Source organism: Salvelinus namaycush, chromosome 6 (assembly GCF_016432855.1).
Source record: "Salvelinus namaycush isolate Seneca chromosome 6, SaNama_1.0, whole genome shotgun sequence".
In the NCBI taxonomy this organism is placed as follows: domain Eukaryota; kingdom Metazoa; phylum Chordata; class Actinopteri; order Salmoniformes; family Salmonidae; genus Salvelinus; species Salvelinus namaycush.
The window spans coordinates 40481252-40502285 of record NC_052312.1 but is presented as its reverse complement, the minus strand read 5'-3'; the positions used below and the strand labels follow the sequence as shown (position 1 = coordinate 40502285).

Sequence of the window (21034 nt, the reverse complement as noted above, 5' to 3'; positions counted from 1 at the left end):
TTGTAATCAAGTTATGATTTAATTGTGTATGTGTGATTCTGTGTGATTAGTTAGGTATTTAGTAAATAAATAATTAAACCCAATTTTGTATTGCTGATTCAACTTGTTAGCCAGGATTCTTGCAGATAACCAAGAATTTACAACTTTCAGAATATGAGACTGAAGTAAGATGACGATTGATGTTGACTGCTATTGATGTAAAATATTGCTAAATCTTTGAGTTTATTCGGAAGATAACAGCTCTATAAATATTCTTTCGTGGTGCCCGACTCTCTAGTTAATTACATTTACTCGATTAGCTCAATCAGGTGATATTAATTATGGAGAAAGTATTTTATAGAATAGCATGTCATAGCAATTAATCCGGCATAGCCAAAGACACGACACATGGTTTGACACCAACAAAATAATACTCCATGCCCTTATGTTGTGACAGCGCTATCATTTCCTCTTGGATAGAGCTTGGTTACGATCTGCGCATTGAAGACAAGTCAGTATTCGGTACAACCTGACAGACAGGTTTGGTGTCTGTCTGTGAGTGTGTGTGTCCTATCAAATGACAGAAAAATGCTGGGGAGATTGCACACTGTCACAATGGGCTTTTGTGTGGTACGACACGTCCCAGTATGTCCTTACTATAGCTTTAAGTACAACTCGACGAATGGCTTGACGAACTCAATGTACTTTAAAATGACTAAAACCAAATTGAAACAGTGTGGAAAATATAATGGATCTATATTTATAGTTTCTTGACCTTCCAACTCGCTAATAATCACTAGACATTCAGGGAGCATAAAAAATAAATAAAATAAAAACGGGTAGATGTGGCTGTCATGAAATTTCATCAGCCGGTGATTGTCAAGCAAATAACTATCGGTCTCATGGTAATTGACTGTTAATTAACATAAACGCGTTTAGCATCTCCTGGCTTCCACACACAGCCTACAAGCCACTGATGCAGACCTTCAGAACATATACATTTTTAAAAGTATAATAAACCCATGTAATATAGCCTACACCTTCACAATTAAACCATTATTTATTTTAGACAGGTCTAAAGAAGCATGATATGAAGAAAATGTTTAACAGAATAGCATACTCTGAGTTGTCCGTATGTTAATTCCTGATCTGGCTTTGCCAAATGGCTGTTGGCTACAATAGTTAATTTAGCAGACAAGATTTGCTTAGAATTCCTTGGCATTATTTAATAGTATGAAGAATACAATTGAACAAAGCTGTATAAAATAGAAAGGATATTTTCTCCAAGCGATGAGGGAGTGCGCACATGCGGCTATTCTGTGTGGAGCTGTTAACAAAGAAACAGGTATTCCTATATGCTTAATTTAGTTATTATTTATGTAACTTTAGTTCTACAAATGTTGGGCTATATGTTTTGATTTTTAAATACATTGTAAGGTCACATGACGCGACTAATGATGATTTGAAAAATGTCACTCGAAAGGCATGAGTGCTGCTTTGTTTTTAGCGCAGGCTGTACACACTACATCAGCCACTCATTCACAATTTGACAAGCACTTGATAATGCATAGAATTTTATGGCAGCATCCCGTGTGTGGCCGTAATGCACCCCAAAACAATCCATGCATTTTGCGTTGTGCCCTTCTCCCGGAGGGCTGCGCGCTCCATCATGTGATCGGTTCTTTCTCAGAGGCTACAAGTGAAGAAAGACACATGGGGGACACAACAGCGCGCATCCTTATCCAATTCCGAAGTGCATATTGAAGATATTGGAACTGTCCACATTTACTTTTCGTCAGCCAACAAGATGAGTAGACCTAACGAACAGCAAAAGCACTAGCCTATGTCAATCTACTATCCCCCATAGTACACATTTTGACCTATTCTATGCGAGAAATAAATATTCCAAACATAGTCTGGGACAGTTGTGGGATGCGCTAGATCCCAAATTAATACAACCACTAGCATTAAAAATTACTTTTTTTACACAATGTGACTGACACAACAGATCAGAACGTTTAGCTTAAAATGTTGATAAACTATTAGCTATTTCTTCACATTATAAGCACAAAAAATGTGCACATGGTAGTAAGCAATAAGCGTAAATGTTCCATTAGCGGGAAAACACGATTATCAAAAGTGACAGCAAATGCAATTATGCATGTAATGCTTTTATTATAAAGGTGCATTTTTATGGTGAAAATTATCTTTACAAAACTTGAAACTCAATCGCTGCTTATGTATACCGTTTAGGCTCTACACTCTTTGTAAAGCTGATTAATGTGCTTAATTTTAAAGAAGTTATTTGGCCACTTTAGTTGTGATACAAACCTTATTAAAACATATAGGCTACATGAGGTGTGTGACTATGAAAAAGCCACAAAAAAAGGCATTGTTTATTATGCTGGGCATCATTCACAAGTGATAATATATAATTCAAAAGCTAATATTGTCACCCATCAGACTATTCTTGATTTAATCTTGTCTTTACATATACTAAATAATGTGTGTGTGAAATTTGTTTTGATTTAGAATGGACCATTATCATTCACCTGTATCGAAACACGGGCAGCGGAAACAAATACATGTCATCTATGCACTTAAATAGGGAATGGAGGACACTTTTCCCGTGGTTTATTTTCCTGCCAGCCAGGTAGGCTATACTCCTGTTGTAAATATAAGCAATGTGCTTAATATTAGGAAAGTTAAAAAATAAATATAGTAGGCCTAGCCTATAGAAAGGTAAGTCTCCTCTTTTTAGTAGAGGTCATCACTGTTTTCTCACAATTGCATAGCCTATTGAAATGTTGCGCAGCATGAGCTCTCATTAAGTGTTTGATTCGATTTGTTATTACATTTGCATTGATGTCAGAGTGATTAGACGGACAATAGAGTGCTGAGTACCAGGCAGTTAGCAAGTTTGGTAGGCTACTAATGCCAATAGCAGCATCAGAGCTTGGAGATCCTTATTACCGTGACTAAACGATCACGTGGAATTTGACTGCCTTCATGACTTGTGACCGCTGGTGTGGCGGTAATACGGGTACCGCAACAGATCTAATTGGGGACTATTTTTTGAAAATTCTGATGACATGGAAATAGCATTTTCAGCGCAACCCTTAGGACCTCGAAGACAGAATGCAGCCCCCCGGGCAAAATTACTTAGACACCCCTGACCTAGAGGGAGAAATGGCGGAGTGGGAAGAGTAGTTCCAATGGAATCTTTCCACAGAGTCATAAATCTTGTTGAGTTATTAATACCAATGTAATAACTTCTCTGCCTCACCATGTACCTCAAACTCAGAACTGTTCACAGACACTGAGCCACTCTCTCTCTCCCATCTCTCATTTCCTCAATACGTGTACCTCAAACTGGGGCCAGTTCATTGGAGCTAAACCCCTCTCTCTCTCCCATTCCTCTCCCATCCTTCTCCCTCTCCCCGTACCTCAAACCGGGGCCAGTTCATTGGAGCTAAACCCCTCTCGCTCTCTCGCCCCCATTCCTCTCCCATCCTTCTCACTCATCCCCGTACCTCAAACTGGGGCCAGTTCATGGGCATGCCAGGACCGTGGTTGGAGCGGAACCACTTGAGGTCCTCCTCAGCGTCAGCAGCAGAGATAGTGTCCTCCAACGTGTGGTAGACTGTCTGAAATCTAGAGAGGGAGAGAAGAGGAAGACAGGAGAGCGAGAGAGCGAGAGAAAGGGAGCGAGAGGGTACATCAGCATTTCCCTAATGATGGATGGTGAACCATGTATCAACATCCAACCATCCAACATATCCCCTACTCCCTAACCACTCCTGTAGATACAAGAGGATTGAAAAGCAGCCAATCAGAAGGCAAATAAAGCTATGAAGGTTAGGATGCAGAGGCTAGGGGTCCATTTGGAATTGATATGGGGAGGTGGAGGGGTCTTCCTCATTATTGGTGGAGGTGTCTTAGCCTACTTGTGATTGATGGAAGTGTCACAGCCTACTTGTGATTGGTGGAGAGGTATCATAGCCTACTTGTGATTGGTGGAGAGGCGGAGGAGTCTTACTTGTGATTAGTGGAGAGGTCGAGGTGATGCTTGACTTCCAGCAGAAGTGCTTTGAAGAAGGTGATGCGTTTGTCCTCAAACTGCTGCCATTGTTCAAACACCTGCTCCATGTTCTCCATGTACTGGGGAGTCACCTTGTCCAGCTCCTCCAGAGACTTCTCATAGCGCTCCTTAGTCTGGGACCCAGAGGATCATACAGGGAAGCACACACACACGGAGCTGAAACATTTGCTACATATTGTCAGGATACTCAAATGATCACATTCCAGCCATGACACACAACATAGACATAAAACACATGTCCACACAGAGATGATTTAACACCAGTGTAACCCCCCCCCCTCCCACCCCCATCCCTACCTTCTCCATCTCCTGCTGGCACTTCTCCACCTTGTCCTGCATTTTCTTCTGGGCCTCAGAGTTGCTGTTGTTCTCCAGCTTGCTGTTGTTCTCCCGGCTGGTGGCCAGCTTCTCTTCCTTACAGGCCCCGTGGTACGCCTTCTTCATCGTCTCCATCTGCCATATGGCACAGAGAAGGTAAGGTACAGCGGTTAACATCATGCTTATGTAGCTAATGGATAACCAAGTTAGCATGGCGCAGTAGCTAAGTGACTATTCAATATGATTCCACCCTTACAGTGGTAAACACAAGCTTAGGAACAAGACCAGCTCTAACCTTTTGGGGTCCATAAGCAATTATTGGCTGGGCTGACACTGCTAAGGAACAATGCTTTTTCAAAAGAATAAAGGTGAGAGGAATGGTGACGGGGGGTCTTTGAAAGGCAAGAGAATACCTTGATTAAGTCAAGGTAACAAAATAATACGATAATGAAAGTCAAAGACTAAGCACCCAATTCAGACTCTGGTAAACAAAGAGGTGGAAACTAAAATAGACTTAGGAAAAACTCTGGCGATTGGCAAAACCTGTCCACCTAACAGCTGGGTTTTGATTCAATCTACAACAAATGGAAAGAGGGAATGAGAGAAGTGGGTAATGAGAGAAGGGAATGAGAGAAGGGGACAAGGCCATTAGTTCCTGTTGTTTGGGACAGGGCCAGAGTGGCAGCAACATTCTTCTCCCATTTATCATGGGATCTCTGATAAAGGCCACATAGGCTGTTCCCTATGTTCTTTGGCTGTCTGCCATTGGCTCTGATTATATCATAGAACGGAAGCTGTCTGTCTGTCTGTCTGTCTGTCTGTCTGTCTGTCTGTCTGTCTGTCTGTCTGTCTGTCTGTCTGTCTGTCTGTCTGTCTGTCTGTCTGTGAGAGAAAGATAGAGCAAGGTGGAGTGTGAGATTTTAAATATGGAATGTGTTCTATCAGTGTTATTGTTTGTGTGTGTATGTGACAAGAATGAAACATGAGTGTGCGCGGTAGACAAGGCCATTCCACCCGCTTCTTTTAAGACAAGACAGTTAGCCCATTTCCATCTCCTCTCTCTCTATTGGCTCACTGTCTGGCCCTCAAGTACATGAATTACCTCCTTGACCCAACTCACACATAACTGTACTAATCCGTCACCGCCCAATGACAACAACAGGAAGAGGCTTATTGTGACATATCTCTCTCTCACACACACACACACCAGCCAGGAAGACTCAGATTGTGAAACTGGTACACTACAAACTCAAACTACAGACTGTTCCAGAACTCCCAGGTCAGAGGAGAAGTGACATCAGACATCATCATAGGAGTATGTGTTCATCTGCACTACTACTAGCCAAAAGCACAGCAGAGCAGCCCAGTGTATTTCCCACACCATAACAAATCAAGGCGCCGCAGAGAAACTGAGTGCCAGTTCGACACACAATGGCCTTCCCTTTCTCAGCAGCTGCCTGTGTGGCCAGTGTAAAGTTACACGCCACTGGAGCCTCCCGGGTGGCGCAGTGGTCTAGGGCACTGCATCGCAGTGCTAGCTGCGCCACCAGAGTCTCTGGGTTCGCGCCCAGGCTCTATCGCAGCCGGCCGCGACCGGGAGGTCCGTGGGGCGACGCACAATTGGGCTAGCGTCGTCCGGGTTAGGGAGGGTTTGGCCGGTAGGGATATTTCCTCCGACACATTGGTGTGGCTGGCTTCCGGGTTGGAGGCGCGCTGTGTTAAGAAGCAGTGGTTGGGTTGTGCTTCGGAGGACGCATGGCTTTTGACCTTCGTCTCTCCCGAGCCCGTACGGGAGTTGTAGCGATGAGACAAGATAGTAATTACTAGCGATTGGATACCACGACAATTGGGGAGAAAAGGGGTTAAATAAAAAATAAAATAAATAAATAGCCAGTTTATATAGAAAATGAAATGTTAGTCTCAAACAAAATGTGAGATAATGTCTAGATGCTTTTTAAAGTGGAGATCTAGTTAATAAATTGCCAGGCTGGGCTGATGAGACAGTTGATTGCGCAGTCAGATGGAACATAGTAAACAGGAATTATAACATCATAGATTTAGCCGGTGGTAACTTGTGGATTATAAACTGGGTGGTTCGAGCACTGAATGCTGATTGGCTGAAAGCCATGGTATATCAGACTGTATACCATGTGTATGACAAAACATCTATTTTTACTGCTCTAATTACGTTAGTAACCAGTTTATAACAGCAATAAGGCTCCTCGGGGGTTTGTGATATATGGCCAATATACCATGGCTAAGGGCTGTGTCCAGGTATTCCGCATTGCGTTGTTTCTAAGAACAGCCCTTAGCCGTGGTATATTGGTCATATACCACACCTCCTCGGGCCTTATTGCTTAGACAGACACCGGCTGGAATGTGGTTTAAACGAATCAGCATTCAGGATTAGACCCACCGTTGTATAGATAGCACTAATGGCCTGTTTGTTGTACAGCATAGCAGCTAGTACAGGAGAGAAGGAGCTGCAAACAGCGAAAGCAGTAAGTCAGTGATATGTGTCCAAGTGAACTGAGGGGTGAAAGGAATAATTGTGGTGGTTATTGCAGAAATCAACGGACTGATAAATGCAGGGTAAAGCTGGTGTGTGTATGTACAGTCGTGGCCAAAAGTTTTGAGAATAACACAAATATTAATTTTCAAAGTTTGCTGCCTCAGGTTAAATGGCAATTTGCATATACTCCAGAATGTTATGAAGAGAGATCAGATGAATTGCAATTAATTGCAAAGTCCCTCTTTGAATTGCAAATTAACTGAATCCCCAAATAACATTTCCACTGCATTTCAGCCCTGCCACAAACGGACCAGCTGACATCATGTCAGTGATTCTCTTGTTAACACAGGTGTGAGTGTTGACGAGGACAAGGCTGGAGATCACTCTGTCATGCTGATTGTTATTCGAACTCAGACTGGAAGCTTCAAAAGGAGGGTGGTGCTTGGAATCATTGTTCTTCCTCTGTCAACCATGGTTACCTGCAAGAAAACACCTGCCATCATCATTGCTTTGCACAAAAAGGGCTTCACAGGCAAGGATATTGCTGCCAGTAAGATTGCACCTAAATTAACCATTTATCGGATCATCAACAACTTCAAGGAGAGCAGTTCAATTGTTGTGAAGCCTTCAGGGCGCCCAAGAAAGTCCAGCAAGCGCCAGGACCGTCTCCTAAAGTTGATTCAGCTGCAGGATCAGGGCACCACCAGTACAGTGCTTGCTCGGGAATGGCAGCAGGCAGGTGTGAGTGCATCTGCACGCAAGGTGAGGCAAAGACTTTTGGAGGATGGCCTGGTGTCGAGAAGGGCAGCAAAGAAGCCACTTCTCTCCAGGAAAAACTGGGACAGACTGATATTCTGCAAAAGGTACAGGGATTGGACTGCTGAGGACTGGGGTAAAGTCTGATGAATCCCCTTTCCGATTGTTTGGGGCAGCCGGAAAAAAGCTTGTCCGGAGAAGACAAGGTGAGTGCTACCATCAGTCCTGTGTCATGCCAACAGTAAAGCATCCTGAGACCATTCATGTGTGGGGTTGCTTCTCAGCCAAGGGAGTGGGCTCACTCACAATTTTGCCTAAGAACACAGCCATGAATAAAGAATGGTACCAACACATCCTCCGAGAGCAACTTCTCCCAACCATCCAGGAACAGTTTGGTGACGAACAATGCTTTTTCCAGCATGATGGAGCACCTTGCCATAAGGCAAAAGTGATAACTAAGTGGCTCGGGGAACAAAACATTGATATTTTGGGTCCATGGCCAGGAAACTTCCCAGACCTTAATCCCATTGAGAACTTGTGGTCAATCCTCAAGAGGCGGGTGGACAAACAAAAACCCACAAATTCTGACAAACTCCAAGCATTGATTATGCAAGAATGGACTGCCATCAGTCAGGATGTGGCCCAGAAGTTAATTGACAGCATGCCTGGGCAGATTGCAGAGGTCTTGAAAAAGAAGGGTCAACACTGCAAATATTGACTCTATGCATCAACTTCATGTAATTGTCAATAAAAGCCTTTGACACTTATGACATTCTTGTAATTATACTTCAGTATTCCATAGTAACATCTGACAAAAATATCTAAAGACACTGAAGCAGCAAACTTTGTGGAAATTAATATTTGTGTCATTCTCAAAACTTTTGTCCATGACCGTATGTGTGTTTCTTTACATCTGAGCTTGTTGGTTCTGTGTTCTTGTGTGTGTGTGCTAGCTTGTCACTCTGAATCCACATCTAACCTCATTTCATGATGGTGTGTGTATGTGTATTGTGTGTGTATGTGTATTGTGTATTGTATGTGTATGTGTATTGTATGTGTATTGTGTGTGTGTATGTGTATTGTGTATTGTATGTGTATGTGTATTGTGTATTGTATGTGTGTATTGTATGTGTATTGTGTGTGTGTATGTTGTGTGTATTGTGTATGTTGTGTGTATTGTGTGTGTATGGTGTGTGTATGGTGTGTGTATGGTGTGTGTATGGTGTGTGTATGGTGTGTGTATGGTGTGTGTATGGTGTATGTGGTGTATGTGGTGTCTGCTCGCGCGGGTGCGTCGCGTCTGCTCGCGCGGGTGCGTCGCGTCTGCTCGCGCGGGTGCGTCTGCTCGCGCGGGTGCGTCTGCTCGCGCGGGTGCGTCGCGTCTGCTCGCGCGGGTGCGTCGCGTCTGCGGGTGCGTCGCGTCTGCTCGCGCGGGTGCGTCGCGTCTGCTCGCGCGGGTGCGTCGCGTCTGCGGGTGCGTCGCGTCTGCGGGTGCGTCGCGTCTGCGGGTGCGTCGCGTCTGCGGGTGCGTCGCGTCTGCGGGTGCGTCGCGTCTGCGGGTGCGTCGCGTCTGCTCGCGCGGGTGAGTCGCGTCTGCTCGCGCGGGTGAGTCGCGTCTGCTCGCGCGGGTGAGTCGCGTCTGCTCGCGCGGGTGAGTCGCGTCTGCTCGCGCGGGTGAGTCGCGTCTGCTCGCGCGGGTGAGTGTGTGTGTATATATATATATATTCTCTGTGTGCGTGTATTGTCTGCGTGCTTGTGTGTATTGTCTGCGTGTGTGTGTATATATATATATATATATATATATATATATATATATATATATATATTCTCTGCGTGCTGTGTGTGTGTATTGTCTGCGTGTGTGTATATATATATGTGCGTGTGTGTGTCTGTATGACTCCCCAACCTCTTTCAGTTTCTTGGCCCAGGGTTTCTGGGCCTTGCGGAAGCCGTCGTCAGCCTCCTTGGTCTCCTTGAAGCCTCCGATCATCTGTTTGTGGTAGTAGTCTCTCTGCCACACCTTGAGCTTCTCAAAGTCCTCCCCCATCAGCGCCGCCTTCACCTCCATGTGGAGCTCGCTCACCTTCTCCGCCTCCGTGCACAGGGCACCCCACGCCCGCTCCAGGGTCCCGTACTGAGGGCCTGGGGATGCACATGATTAGATAACACGCACATGCATGCTTACGGTGATGGAGAGTGCAGTACTGAGAGTCCAGAGGGGTGAAGGGGACAGAGGGGTGAAGGAGTGGAACAGACACACACACACCAGTCTTCAGTGCTTGGACCACTGAAGTGTGTGTGTGTGCCTACCTTTCTCTATAAGCTGTCTCCAGCGTTTGGACCACTCTGTGAGCTGCTGTGCGTAGGACTTCTCGATGCGTGCCCGCTCATGGAGACAGTTCATCAGGTCGTTACACAGGCGACTGCCATCGTCCACCCGCCTCACTGTTCGCTTGTAGTTCCCCACCTGGGTGAGAGAGAGGAAGGGAGAGAGAGGGAGGGAGAGATACTTGGAGTTATGGGGTGGTGGGCAGGTGAGAGGGTGTGTGTGTGTGTGTGTGTGGCAGGGTGGGAGTTGAGTGTACAGCTACATGCATATCATATAATGACGTATGTTTGTTAATTGTATGTTTTTCAGTGTGTGTGTGTTATACTGTATGTTGTCTACGGTCTCACCTCCCAGAAGCTGTCACTGGAGACGTCGACCATGGAGTCATCGTAGGAGCCGGACATGGCTGCTGCCCTCAGTACCCACAGTCCTCAGGGGCTGAAACACACAGTCAATAACACCATAACACACAGCAGACTGGCTGTTATACAGACTGGCTGCAGGGGACAGGACAGCACTGAGTCTTTAAAAAAGTGCTATTTTTATTGCATTAAAAAAAGTTTTACTTTCTACCCTAGCTGGGTCTTCCTTAGGTCCTGTCTGTCCATTCTTTCCAAGGGCACTGGGATGTGCTGACAGCGTCTGGTGTTCTACCACGTGTAGAGAGCCCTGTGTGGGGCAGACTTAATACTCTGATCCCCTGGCTTCAGCACGGCCTAGTGGGGCTACTAGCCTACGTACCGTATGAACGAACACACACAAGAGACAGACAACTAGGCTACTCATTTCTCTCCATGAGTAGGAAAATGAAGCCTGTAAATGAAGGGTATGACAGTGAGAGAGAAAACCGAAGACAGAAAGAGATTTCACAGGCGGACTTTAAATCAGTCCGTCCACACACACACACAATTTAGTTTCACTACAATCATATGACACGAAGTGGCAGCTGGGAGCAGAGCGTCATTCTGTTGTGTGTTCTCAGTCAACTAGTAAAAGCCCGTTATCATAAAAGGCTCCAAACAACACCCAGGCAACGTAATTATCACGCTGTCACTGTGACACTCCTGAGAAATGCTGAACTGGGACCACGGCCAAAGATATGATCTGAGAGAGAAAGAATTAACAAGAGGGGCAAAGGAGCGAGACAGATAGGAGTGTGTGCAATCTGGTGTGAATTTAAACAGCAGGTGAGTGTCTTCACCCATTTCAAAAACCTTACAGCCTGAAAAAAACAACACACAGCTCTGTGCAGGGTGGCACAGAGGGCCTAGTGTGTGTGTGTGACTTATCTGTCGTTTTAGCACACACAGTGGGGAGCTTCCGTTTGCCGAGTGACATGGGAGCGGAACTCCACTGACAGAAAGACCTCTGTTCCTCTCCTCCTTCATCCTCCTCTACCCCCCTCTGTCTGCTTTCTCTCTCCATCCTCCTTCTCTACCCCCCTGTCTGCTTTCTCTCTCTATCCTCCTTCTCTACCCCTCCCCTGTCTGCTTTCTCTCTCTCTCTCTCTCTCTCAATCGCTGCTCTCTCCATCATCTGGTCTATCTTCAGCTTCCAAGTAGGCCCCTGATCCTCTCGCCATCTCTTCATGATTGTGTGTAAGATAGTGTGTGTTTCCTGGCGGTCAGTGGCCCATGTCCTCCAAACCACAGCTAGGGCTGGAGGACAGAGAGAGGGTTGTTGTGGCTGGAGGGAGGAGGGGGGACCACAGACAAGAGTGTCTTTCACAACACTCAACCAACACATGCTCTCTGTTGTGCTTTTCTAGCATGCGCACGCACGCACACACACACACACACACACAGCTAGATAGGCAACAGACTGCACTGATTTCAGTGCTGCTCATATTCAAGTACTGTCAGGGTAATGATCGTGTGAGGTCAGGAGTTCCATCGACAGAGAGGTTGATGACCAACATGACTTTGCAATGGAAAGGAAGGAGACTATCTCTGACCTATCTAACATGTCCCACACTAACAAATATTGAACTGCAAATCAGAAGATGTGGAATCTGTATTTAGTGGCATAACCCTACTAAAGGGTTACCATAAGTCCCTGGGCCAGACAACATTAGTGGTCTCCTACTAAAGGGTTACCATATCAACTGTCAGGTGTTTTCTGTGAGCTTTTCCTCCCTCTCTGGCAGAACACTCCATCCCAGCAATATGGAAATCGTCCACCATATGCCCAGTAACTAAAAAGAGCAACCTCTCCTGCAACAATGACTACCGCCCTGTAGCTTCAACATCTGGTGATGAAGAGCTTTGAAAGGCTGATTCTACAAAAGGAGGTATGCTGTTCTACAGAGCCTCTCCAGTTTGCTTACAAGCGGCACAGGGGTGTTGATGATGCAGTTCTGTCCCTACTGCACTGTGCCCACAACCACCTGGAGAAGCCCAAGACATACGTCAGGATGGTATTTGTGCATTTCTCTAGTGCCTTTGATACAGTCCAGCCTCACTTAATGGTTCAAAAGTTCCAGAACATGAATGTCGATTTTCTGGGTCCTCTCCTTCCTGACAAATAGAGAACGGCTGGTCAGATTCAATGGTCACTGCAGCTCTTCCAGAACCATCTGTACAGGATCACCGCAAGGCTGTATCATCTGGCCTGTTTTATTCACCCTGTACACAGAGGACTGTAGGAGCTCAGACCCAGAGATGATGTTCATTAAGTATTCGGATGACACAGTAATTATGGACTAAGCAGGCAACTCATATAGAGCTCTCCCATTCAAATCCATCAAACTCCTTAAATCTGAAGTTTTGATGTGTGTACACACACAGAGATTGCATAGAATGCTGCTAATCCTTTATACTGTACCCTACATGTTTGTGTTATGTGTCTTGTACGTACCATTCATTACCACATATGAAACTCCCTCCCAGGAAATAAAAGTTGTTTGAATTGAACACACACCAGAAAAAGGGCCACCAGAGGAATCATAGATCTTCCTGTGCCCTCTCTCAGCTGCTGCTGTCCATCACTCACCAATCGCTGCCATGACAACCATGGAACACAGCAGGGCATGGAATGGACCACACCATTCTACAGCTGAGCTAATCCCGTTTGTAACTTTATAAAAAATAAACAGAGCACTGTTTGTGGACCTGGTGGATCCATTCACACAATGTCTGATCAGTGCCTGTTCAGTGGCTTCTATAAAGCATATTATTGTATCGATTCGACACCTTTCATGGAGCATACAAATGGAGCAAACCCTTTCATTGAGCAAACAGCCTACATTTCTATACTGCTACTATACCGCTAACTAACCTAACAGAAACTAAGAGCTGGGTAGTGGCTACAACAACAGACTTCCTAACAGAAGAGAACTCTGTATAGGGTGCCAGGTAGCCTAGTGGTTAAGGTTTAGACACAGAGGCCTAATTCAGTCTTTCAAAATTCTCTCCAAAGTCTGCACTTGGTTGCTATTTGCTATATGTTTAACCAAACCCTAAAAAGGAGTGTGTGTCCACAGGTGTGGAAGGACGCTAAACTAATTCCACTGCCTAAAATAGTAAAGCACCCTTTGCTGGCTCTAACAACCACCCAATCAGTTAACAGCCTGTTCTTAGTAAACTGATGGAGATAATTGTGTTTGAACAAATACAAGGCTATTTTTCAGAGAACAAGTTAAATACTAATTCAGCATGGATATAGAGAAGGGCACTCAACTTGTACTGCACTGACTCAGATGACTGATTGGATAAAATAAATGGATAATAAGATGATAGTTGGAGCTATTTTGTTAGATTTCAGTGCAGTCTTTGATGTTATTGATCATACATTATTATTGAAAAAACACACTTGTTATGGCTTTACATCACCTGCCATCACATGGTTGGAAAAGTACTTATTTAATTGAGCTTGGAAGCTTCTCTAACATCAGTGCCGTGTCCCGCAGGGCAGTTGCCTTGGGCCGTTACTCTTTATTTCTACAAATGAGTTGCAACTTGTCTTACAAGAAGCTAGAATTACTATGTATGCTGATGATTCCACACTCTACATGTCAGCACCCAATGCCAGTGAGCTCACAGACTCTTATAACAAGGAGTGTCAGTATCAGAATGGGTGATTAACAATAAACTGGTCTTAAGTACATCTAAAACTAAAAGGATTGTATTTGGTTCATAACATTCTCCAAAACCTAAACCTCAACTGGAGTTGTGTATAAAGGGTGTGACAATTGAGCAAGTTGAGGAAGCTGAACTCTAGGAGAAATATTGGATGGTCAGTTATCATGGTCAGATGTGTTCATGGCATCCAGATCACAAAGGACTTAACATAGTCCACACACACCCCCACAGTCGTGAAGAGGTCACGACAGCACCTCTTCCACCTCAGGAGGCTGAAAAGACTTGACATGGATGTTCTACAGCTGCACCATAGAGAGCATCTTGACTGGCTGCAACACCCTCGACCGCAAAGCGCGAGAGAGTGGTGTGGACAGCCCAGTAAATCACTGAGGCTGAGCTCCCTGCCATCCAGGACCTCTATATCAGGCAATGTCAGAGGAAGGCCCGAAAAATGGACAAAGAGTTCAGCCACTCAAGCCATAGAGTGTTCACTCTCCTACCGTCCAGCAAACAGTGCCAGAGCATCGGTTATCAGACAGACCAACAGGCTCCAAGACAGCTTCTACCCCCCAAGCGTTAAAACTGCTAAATAATTCATGGTTACCCTGACTATCTACACTGACTCTATGCACACTCACAAGACACACATGTGTAGCTCTTTCCACTCACAGCCAATGATCCCTTATATGGGTTTAAATTGGCAGATGTTTTCATTAAGCACCTACATTGGAACCCAGTGACTGTTACAGTAACATGTCAGAGCTCAGGTTCACAGCGTTGTATGGGTTTTTGACTGATAGCCGCTACAAACTTGAGCGCTGCTCGTGACAAGAATATGCCCCCATCCCTCCTGCTAACTGGGATACATCTGCACATTTGTTATTGTCTGAGTGAGGGAAATGCTGTAAAACGAGAGGAGTCTATGTGTTCTGAAAGATGTGACGTTGAGGACTATAATAAAAACCAGTCCAAATGTGCACAAACTCATGGAATGTACAGTGTCAACATTTATGATCGCTATATTTGATCCACAGTCACAGGATGACATGCGTTATACCCTGGGTTGTCCTGAACACAACGAGCCTGTGTTTGATCCACAGTTACAGGATGACATGCGTTATACCCTGGGTTGTCCTGAACACAACGAGCCTGTGTTTGATCCACAGTTACAGGATGACATGCGTTATACCCTGGGTTGTCCTGAACACAACGAGCCTGTGTTTGATCCAGTTACAGGATGACATGCGTTATACCCTGGGTTGTCCTGAACACAACGAGCCTGTGTTTGATCCAGTTACAGGATGACATGCGTTATACCCTGGGTTGTCCTGAACACAACGAGCCTGTGTTTGATCCAGTTACAGGATGACATGCGTTATACCCTGGGTTGTCCTGAACACAACGAGCCTGTGTTTGATCCAGTTACAGGATGACATGCGTTATACCCTGGGTTGTCCTGAACACAACGAGCCTGTGTTTGATCCAGTTACAGGATGACATGCGTTATACCCTGGGTTGTCCTGAACACAACGAGCCTGTGTTTGATCCAGTTACAGGATGACATGCGTTATACCCTGGGTTGTCCTGAACACAACGAGCCTGTGTCGTATTTTAGAAGAAAATTAGGCGTGGAGCACGCACATGAATCCACTCATGACTCCAAAATTACACTTTAGTGCCTTTTGAAAGCCTAACACTAAGATCATATTTTATAACTTAGCTAACCGTGTTGGCAGTAGAATAAGCTTTCAAATGATGCCAAACTGACCCAGATTGCGATTTAAAATGGAATGTTTCTGGATTGTGTAAACAGTAATTGTGTGACGGTGGGGACGCATGGCTGTGTTCCAAACAAACAGCTGCAAGAGCGCTTGCTTCAGTTCCTCAATCGCAAAGCTGGGAGAGCTAAAAAAAAAAAAGCATATAAGGCTCTATAAGGCTCTTTCAGTAAAAGTGCACTGAAATTACATAGGAACTGTGCATAGCTTGGAGAGGTGTGTGGCAACTTAGCGACACCAGTTAAACATCTAACTCAACCCTTAATCGTTTTTTCTTATCTTGCACCTACTCCAAAATGTCAATGAATATTCTTATGTTACTGAATGTATCCAGAGTATTTTCAGATTTTGTTAACAAATGCTGTGAGAAGTAGCATAAAATGTAAAATGCACATAAAATCAACAGTGTAAAGTTTGGATTCAGTCTTGTGTCAGGTGAAATGTCGTGTCCTCAACTTTGGTCTGATAAAGTCCCCATAATCTCCAAAGTGTTCTTTCAATTGCTTCCATGTTCATGTGTATGATTTTAGAGTTCTTCTGTTAAAAACATTTCAATTCATCCCTATCCCCATAGGCCAAATTCCACAAGTGTAAGGGGTTAAATTAGATCTTTAGGAAGACGAGAGGTACTGAGAAACAATAAAATATATATTTTCTTTTACTAAACTAAATTAACTAAATGGAGTAGGGTTCCCCAACTGGCGGCCCACGGACTGAATTTGGCACAAGGGGTGGTTTTATTTGCCCCAAACATTTTTGAGCAAAAACAAATAAATATAAATTTTCATTGTTGGACATAAAATAATAAAAACAGCAGAAAATCATCTCCAAGTGATTTTAATTTTGGAAATCTGTTTCCAAGTAGTCCTACGCATAATAGAGAAACACCTGTGATGGTATACAAATGTAAAAATTATGTTTTAGTTCAATGTTAGATCAGTTTGGGCTTCTTGCAGTCAATTTGCAGTCTACAAATTATTTGTAATTATGTTACAAATAATATCTATCCACTCAAGAAAAAGAAAAAAAGTTGGTGATCCCTGAAATAGAGAGACAATCAATCTCCATTTCATTTTTTTTGGGGGGGGGGAAATGCGCTTTGGAGAGATGTATTATTACTAAAGTTGCTATTTGCCTGAACAATCTCCTGGTGGCAGAGCATTCCCTGATGACATTGCGCTATAACTGATCGATGCATTAAATACGTTTTTGGTTTGGGTGCCGTGAAGAAACCCATAGACATATCCTCTGACCCTAACCCATACACATATTCCACTAGAAAACACCACTATCTGAAGTGTATGCAAAAAGATCAAACAAGTGGTTAGGAATTTTCTAAACAAATGTTTATTAAAAATGACTAGAAAAGAGAAGTAGTCAATCTCTCTTCAACCAGGAAAAATCATCATGCATGTTGTTGATATTTGTTCTGTTTTTAGTTAAGGCCAAGGCGTGCTGCTCTGTTTTGAGCCAGCTGCAGCTTTGCTAGGTCTTTTCTTTGCTGCAACCTGACCATAGCACCAGACAGTAATCAAGATGGACAAGACCAGAGCCTGAACAAAAATATAAAACGCTACATGTAAAAAGTGTTGATCCCATGTTTCACGAGCTGAAATAAAAGATCCCAGAAATGTTCCATATGCACAAAAAGCTTATTTCTCCAAAATGTTGGTACAATGACGATATCCTGATGGCCCATTGTCATGCCATTCATCCGCCGCCATCACCTCATGTTTCAGCATGATAATGCATGGGCCCATGTCACAAGGATCTGTACACAATCCTGGAAGCTGAAAATGTCCCAGTTCTTCCATGGCCTGCATACTCACCAGACATACTCACCCATTGAGCATGGTTGAGATTCTGGGTGATCACACCAGATAATAAATACAAAATCTTTGAAATTGTTGCATGTTGTGTTTATGGGGAGTGTCGCTGCACATGCATTTTCAGGTCTCTCCAGAGATCGGGTTCAAGTTCAGGCTCTGGCTGGGCCACTCAAGGACATTCAGAGACTTGTCCCAAAGCCACCGCTGCGTTGTCTTGGCTTTGTGCTGAGGGTTGTTGTCCTGTAGGAAGGTGAACCTTTGGCCCAGTCTGGAGCAGGTTTTCATCAAGGATCTCTCTGTACTTTGCTCCATTCATCTTTCCCTCAATCCTGACAAATCTCCCAGTCCCTGCCGCTGAAAAACATCTCCACAGCATGATGCTGCTACCACCATGTTTCCCCGTAGGGATGGTATTGGCCAGGTGATAAGCATTGTCTGGTTTCCTCCAGATGTGATGCTTGGCATTCAGGCCAAAAAGTTCCATCTTGGTTTCATCAGACCAAATAATCTTGTTTGTCATAGTTTGAGAGTTCTAAGGACTAAAGGCCTGATTGGTTGCGTGCTGCAGAGATGGTTGACCCTCTGGAAGGTTCTCCCATCTCCACAGAGGAACTCCAAAGCTCTGTCTGAGTGACCATCGGGTTCTTGGTCACCTCCCTGACCAAGGCCCTTCTCCCCCGATTGCTCAGTTTGGCCGGGCGGCCAGATCTAGGAAGAGTCTTGGTGGTTCCAAACTTCTTCCATTTATGGAGGCCACTGTGTTCTTGGGGACCTTCAAATGCTGCAGACATTTTTTGGTACCCTTCCCCAGATCTGTGCATCGACACAATCCTGTCTCGGAGCTCTACGGACAATTCCTTCGACCTCATGGCTTGGTTTTTGCTCTGACATGCACTGTCACCTGTGGGACCTTATATAGACAGGTGTGTGCCTTTACAAATCATGTCCAATCAATTGAATTTACCACAGGTGAACTACAATCAAGTTGTAGAAACATCTCAAGGATGATCAATGGAAACAGGATGCACCTCAATTTCGAGTCTCGTAGCAAAGGGTCTGAATACTCATGTAAATAAGGTGTTCTTTTATTTTGAATAATTTAGCACAAAAAAAATCAAACCCGTTTTCGCTTTGTCATTATGGGGTATTGTTTAAAAAGAATTTAATCAATTTTAAAAGTCTAACGTAACAAAATGTGGAAAAGGGTCTGAATGCTTTCCAAATGCACTGTAGTAAGAAGTGAGTAAATAGTAGTATTGTTTTTTTGTCTCTTGCTGCCTTGACAATATTACTTTTTATGTTAATGTAATAACTTATGTTGTTCTTGTCTATAGCTGTTATTTCTGTACTCTGTCATGCATATTTTATGTGGACTCCAGGAATAGTAGCTGCTGCATGTGCAACAGCTAATGGGGATCCTAATAATGTACAAGTTTTCACTCCCCGTTACATTTACGGACCGAAAGATTGAAAAACAATGAATTGGTTCAAGTGTGGGCTAGAGGACATCTTCACTTTTAAACTTTATTAAGAGCTCTCATTTTATTGTGAGGAACTGCAGTTTGAGCAGCCATTTTTTCTGTTTTGTCCTCTGTTATGAATGACCCCTTACACTCAAGGAAATTTGCCTACAAGGATTGAGCCAAATTGAAATGTTTTTAACAGAAGAACTATAAAAGCTATTGCATGACCATGGAAGCAATTCATTCATTTGAATCCTTCAAGGGGAGAGAGCACACTTCAGAGAAGAGGAAAAATGGAATTAGGCCCCTAGTGTTGTTCCTGGCAGAGTCTGCAGTCCACTAGGCATACACACACCGGCCACAAAATACAAAACAGAGGGAGGGGAAAAACAAAAAGAGGAACAGAAAGAAGAAGCTATCTAGTTCACCTTTCAAACCAAGACGTTTTCCCGCCAACTTTTTGCCGACTTTTCTTTATACAGTGGGGCAAAAAAGTATTGTCAGCCACCAATTGTGCAAGTTCTCCCACTTAAAAAGATGAGAGAGGCCTGTAATTTTCATCATAGGTACACTTCAACTATGACAGACAAAATGAGAAGAAAAAAATCCAGAAAATCACATTGTAGGATTTTTTATGAATTTATTTGCAAATTATGGTGGAAAATAAGTATTTGGTCAATAACAAAAGTTTCTCTCAATACTTTGTTATATACCCTTTGTTGGCAATGACAGAGGTCAAATGTTTTCTGTAAGTCTTCACAAGGTTTTCACACACTGTTGCTGGTATTTTGGCCCATTCCTCCATGCAGATCTCCTCTAGAGCAGTGATGTTTTGGGGCTGTTGCTGGGCAACACGGACTTTCAACTCCCTCCAAAGATTTTCTATGGGGTTGAGATCTGGAGACTGGCTAGGCCACTCCAGGACCTTGAAATGCTTCTTACGAAGCCACTCCTTCGTTGCCCGGGCGGTGTGTTTGGGATCATTGTCATGCTGAAAGACCCAGCCACGTTTCATCTTCAATGCCCTTGCTGATGGAAGGAGGTTTTCACTCAAAATCTCACGATACATGGCCCCATTCATTCTTTCCTTTACACGGATCAGTCGTCCTGGTCCCTTTGCAGAAAAACAGCCCCAAAGCATGATGTTTCCACCCCCATGCTTCACAGTAGGTATGGTGTTCTTTGGATGCAACTCAGCATTCTTTGTCCTCCAAACACGACGAGTTGAGTTTTTACCAAAAAGTTCTATTTTGGTTTCATCTGACCATATGACATTCTCCCAATCTTCTTCTGGATCATCCAAATGCTCTCTAGCAAACTTCAGACGGGCCTGGACATGTACTGGCTTAAGCAGGGGGACACGTCTTGCACTGCAGGATTTGAGTCCCTGGCGGCATAGTGTGTTACTGATGGTAGGCTTTGTTACTTTGGTCCCAGCTCTCTGCAGGTCATTCACTATGTCCCCCCGTGTGGTTCTGGGATTTTTGCTCACCGTTCTTGTGATCATTTTGACCCCACGGGGTGAGATCTTGCGTGGAGCCCCAGATCGAGGGAGATTATCAGTGGTCTTGTATGTCTTCCATTTCCTAATAATTGCTCCCACAGTTGATTTCTTCAAACCAAGCTGCTTACCTATTGCAGATTCAGTCTTCCCAGCCTGGTGCAGGTCTACAATTTTGTTTCTGGTGTCCTTTGACAGCTCTTTGGTATTGGCCATAGTGGAGTTTGGAGTGTGACTGTTTGAGGTTGTGGACAGGTGTCTTTTATACTGATAACAAGTTCAAACAGGTGCCATTAATACAGGTAACGAGTGGAGGACAGAGGAGCCTCTTAAAGAAGAAGTTACAGGTCTGTGAGAGCCAGAAATCTTGCTTGTTTGTAGGTGACCA

General features: G+C 44.2%; 1 protein-coding gene across 2 annotated transcripts in view; it reads right to left on the bottom strand.

Moving 5' to 3' along the window:
* The window catches only part of LOC120050012 (protein kinase C and casein kinase substrate in neurons protein 2-like), a 37659-nt gene that overhangs the window by 9962 nt on the left and 6663 nt on the right, over positions 1 to 21034 (bottom strand). For both annotated transcript variants that reach the window (XM_038996591.1, XM_038996592.1), the window contains exons 2-7: positions 10344 to 10434; positions 9978 to 10134; positions 9574 to 9809; positions 4379 to 4534; positions 4019 to 4194; positions 3513 to 3633 (exon numbers count right to left, since the gene is read on the bottom strand). In XM_038996591.1, coding sequence (XP_038852519.1) covers positions 3513 to 3633; positions 4019 to 4194; positions 4379 to 4534; positions 9574 to 9809; positions 9978 to 10134; positions 10344 to 10400 — 903 coding nt within the window. In that variant the 5' untranslated portion in view covers positions 10401 to 10434. The remainder of the gene's footprint in view (positions 1 to 3512; positions 3634 to 4018; positions 4195 to 4378; positions 4535 to 9573; positions 9810 to 9977; positions 10135 to 10343; positions 10435 to 21034) is intronic.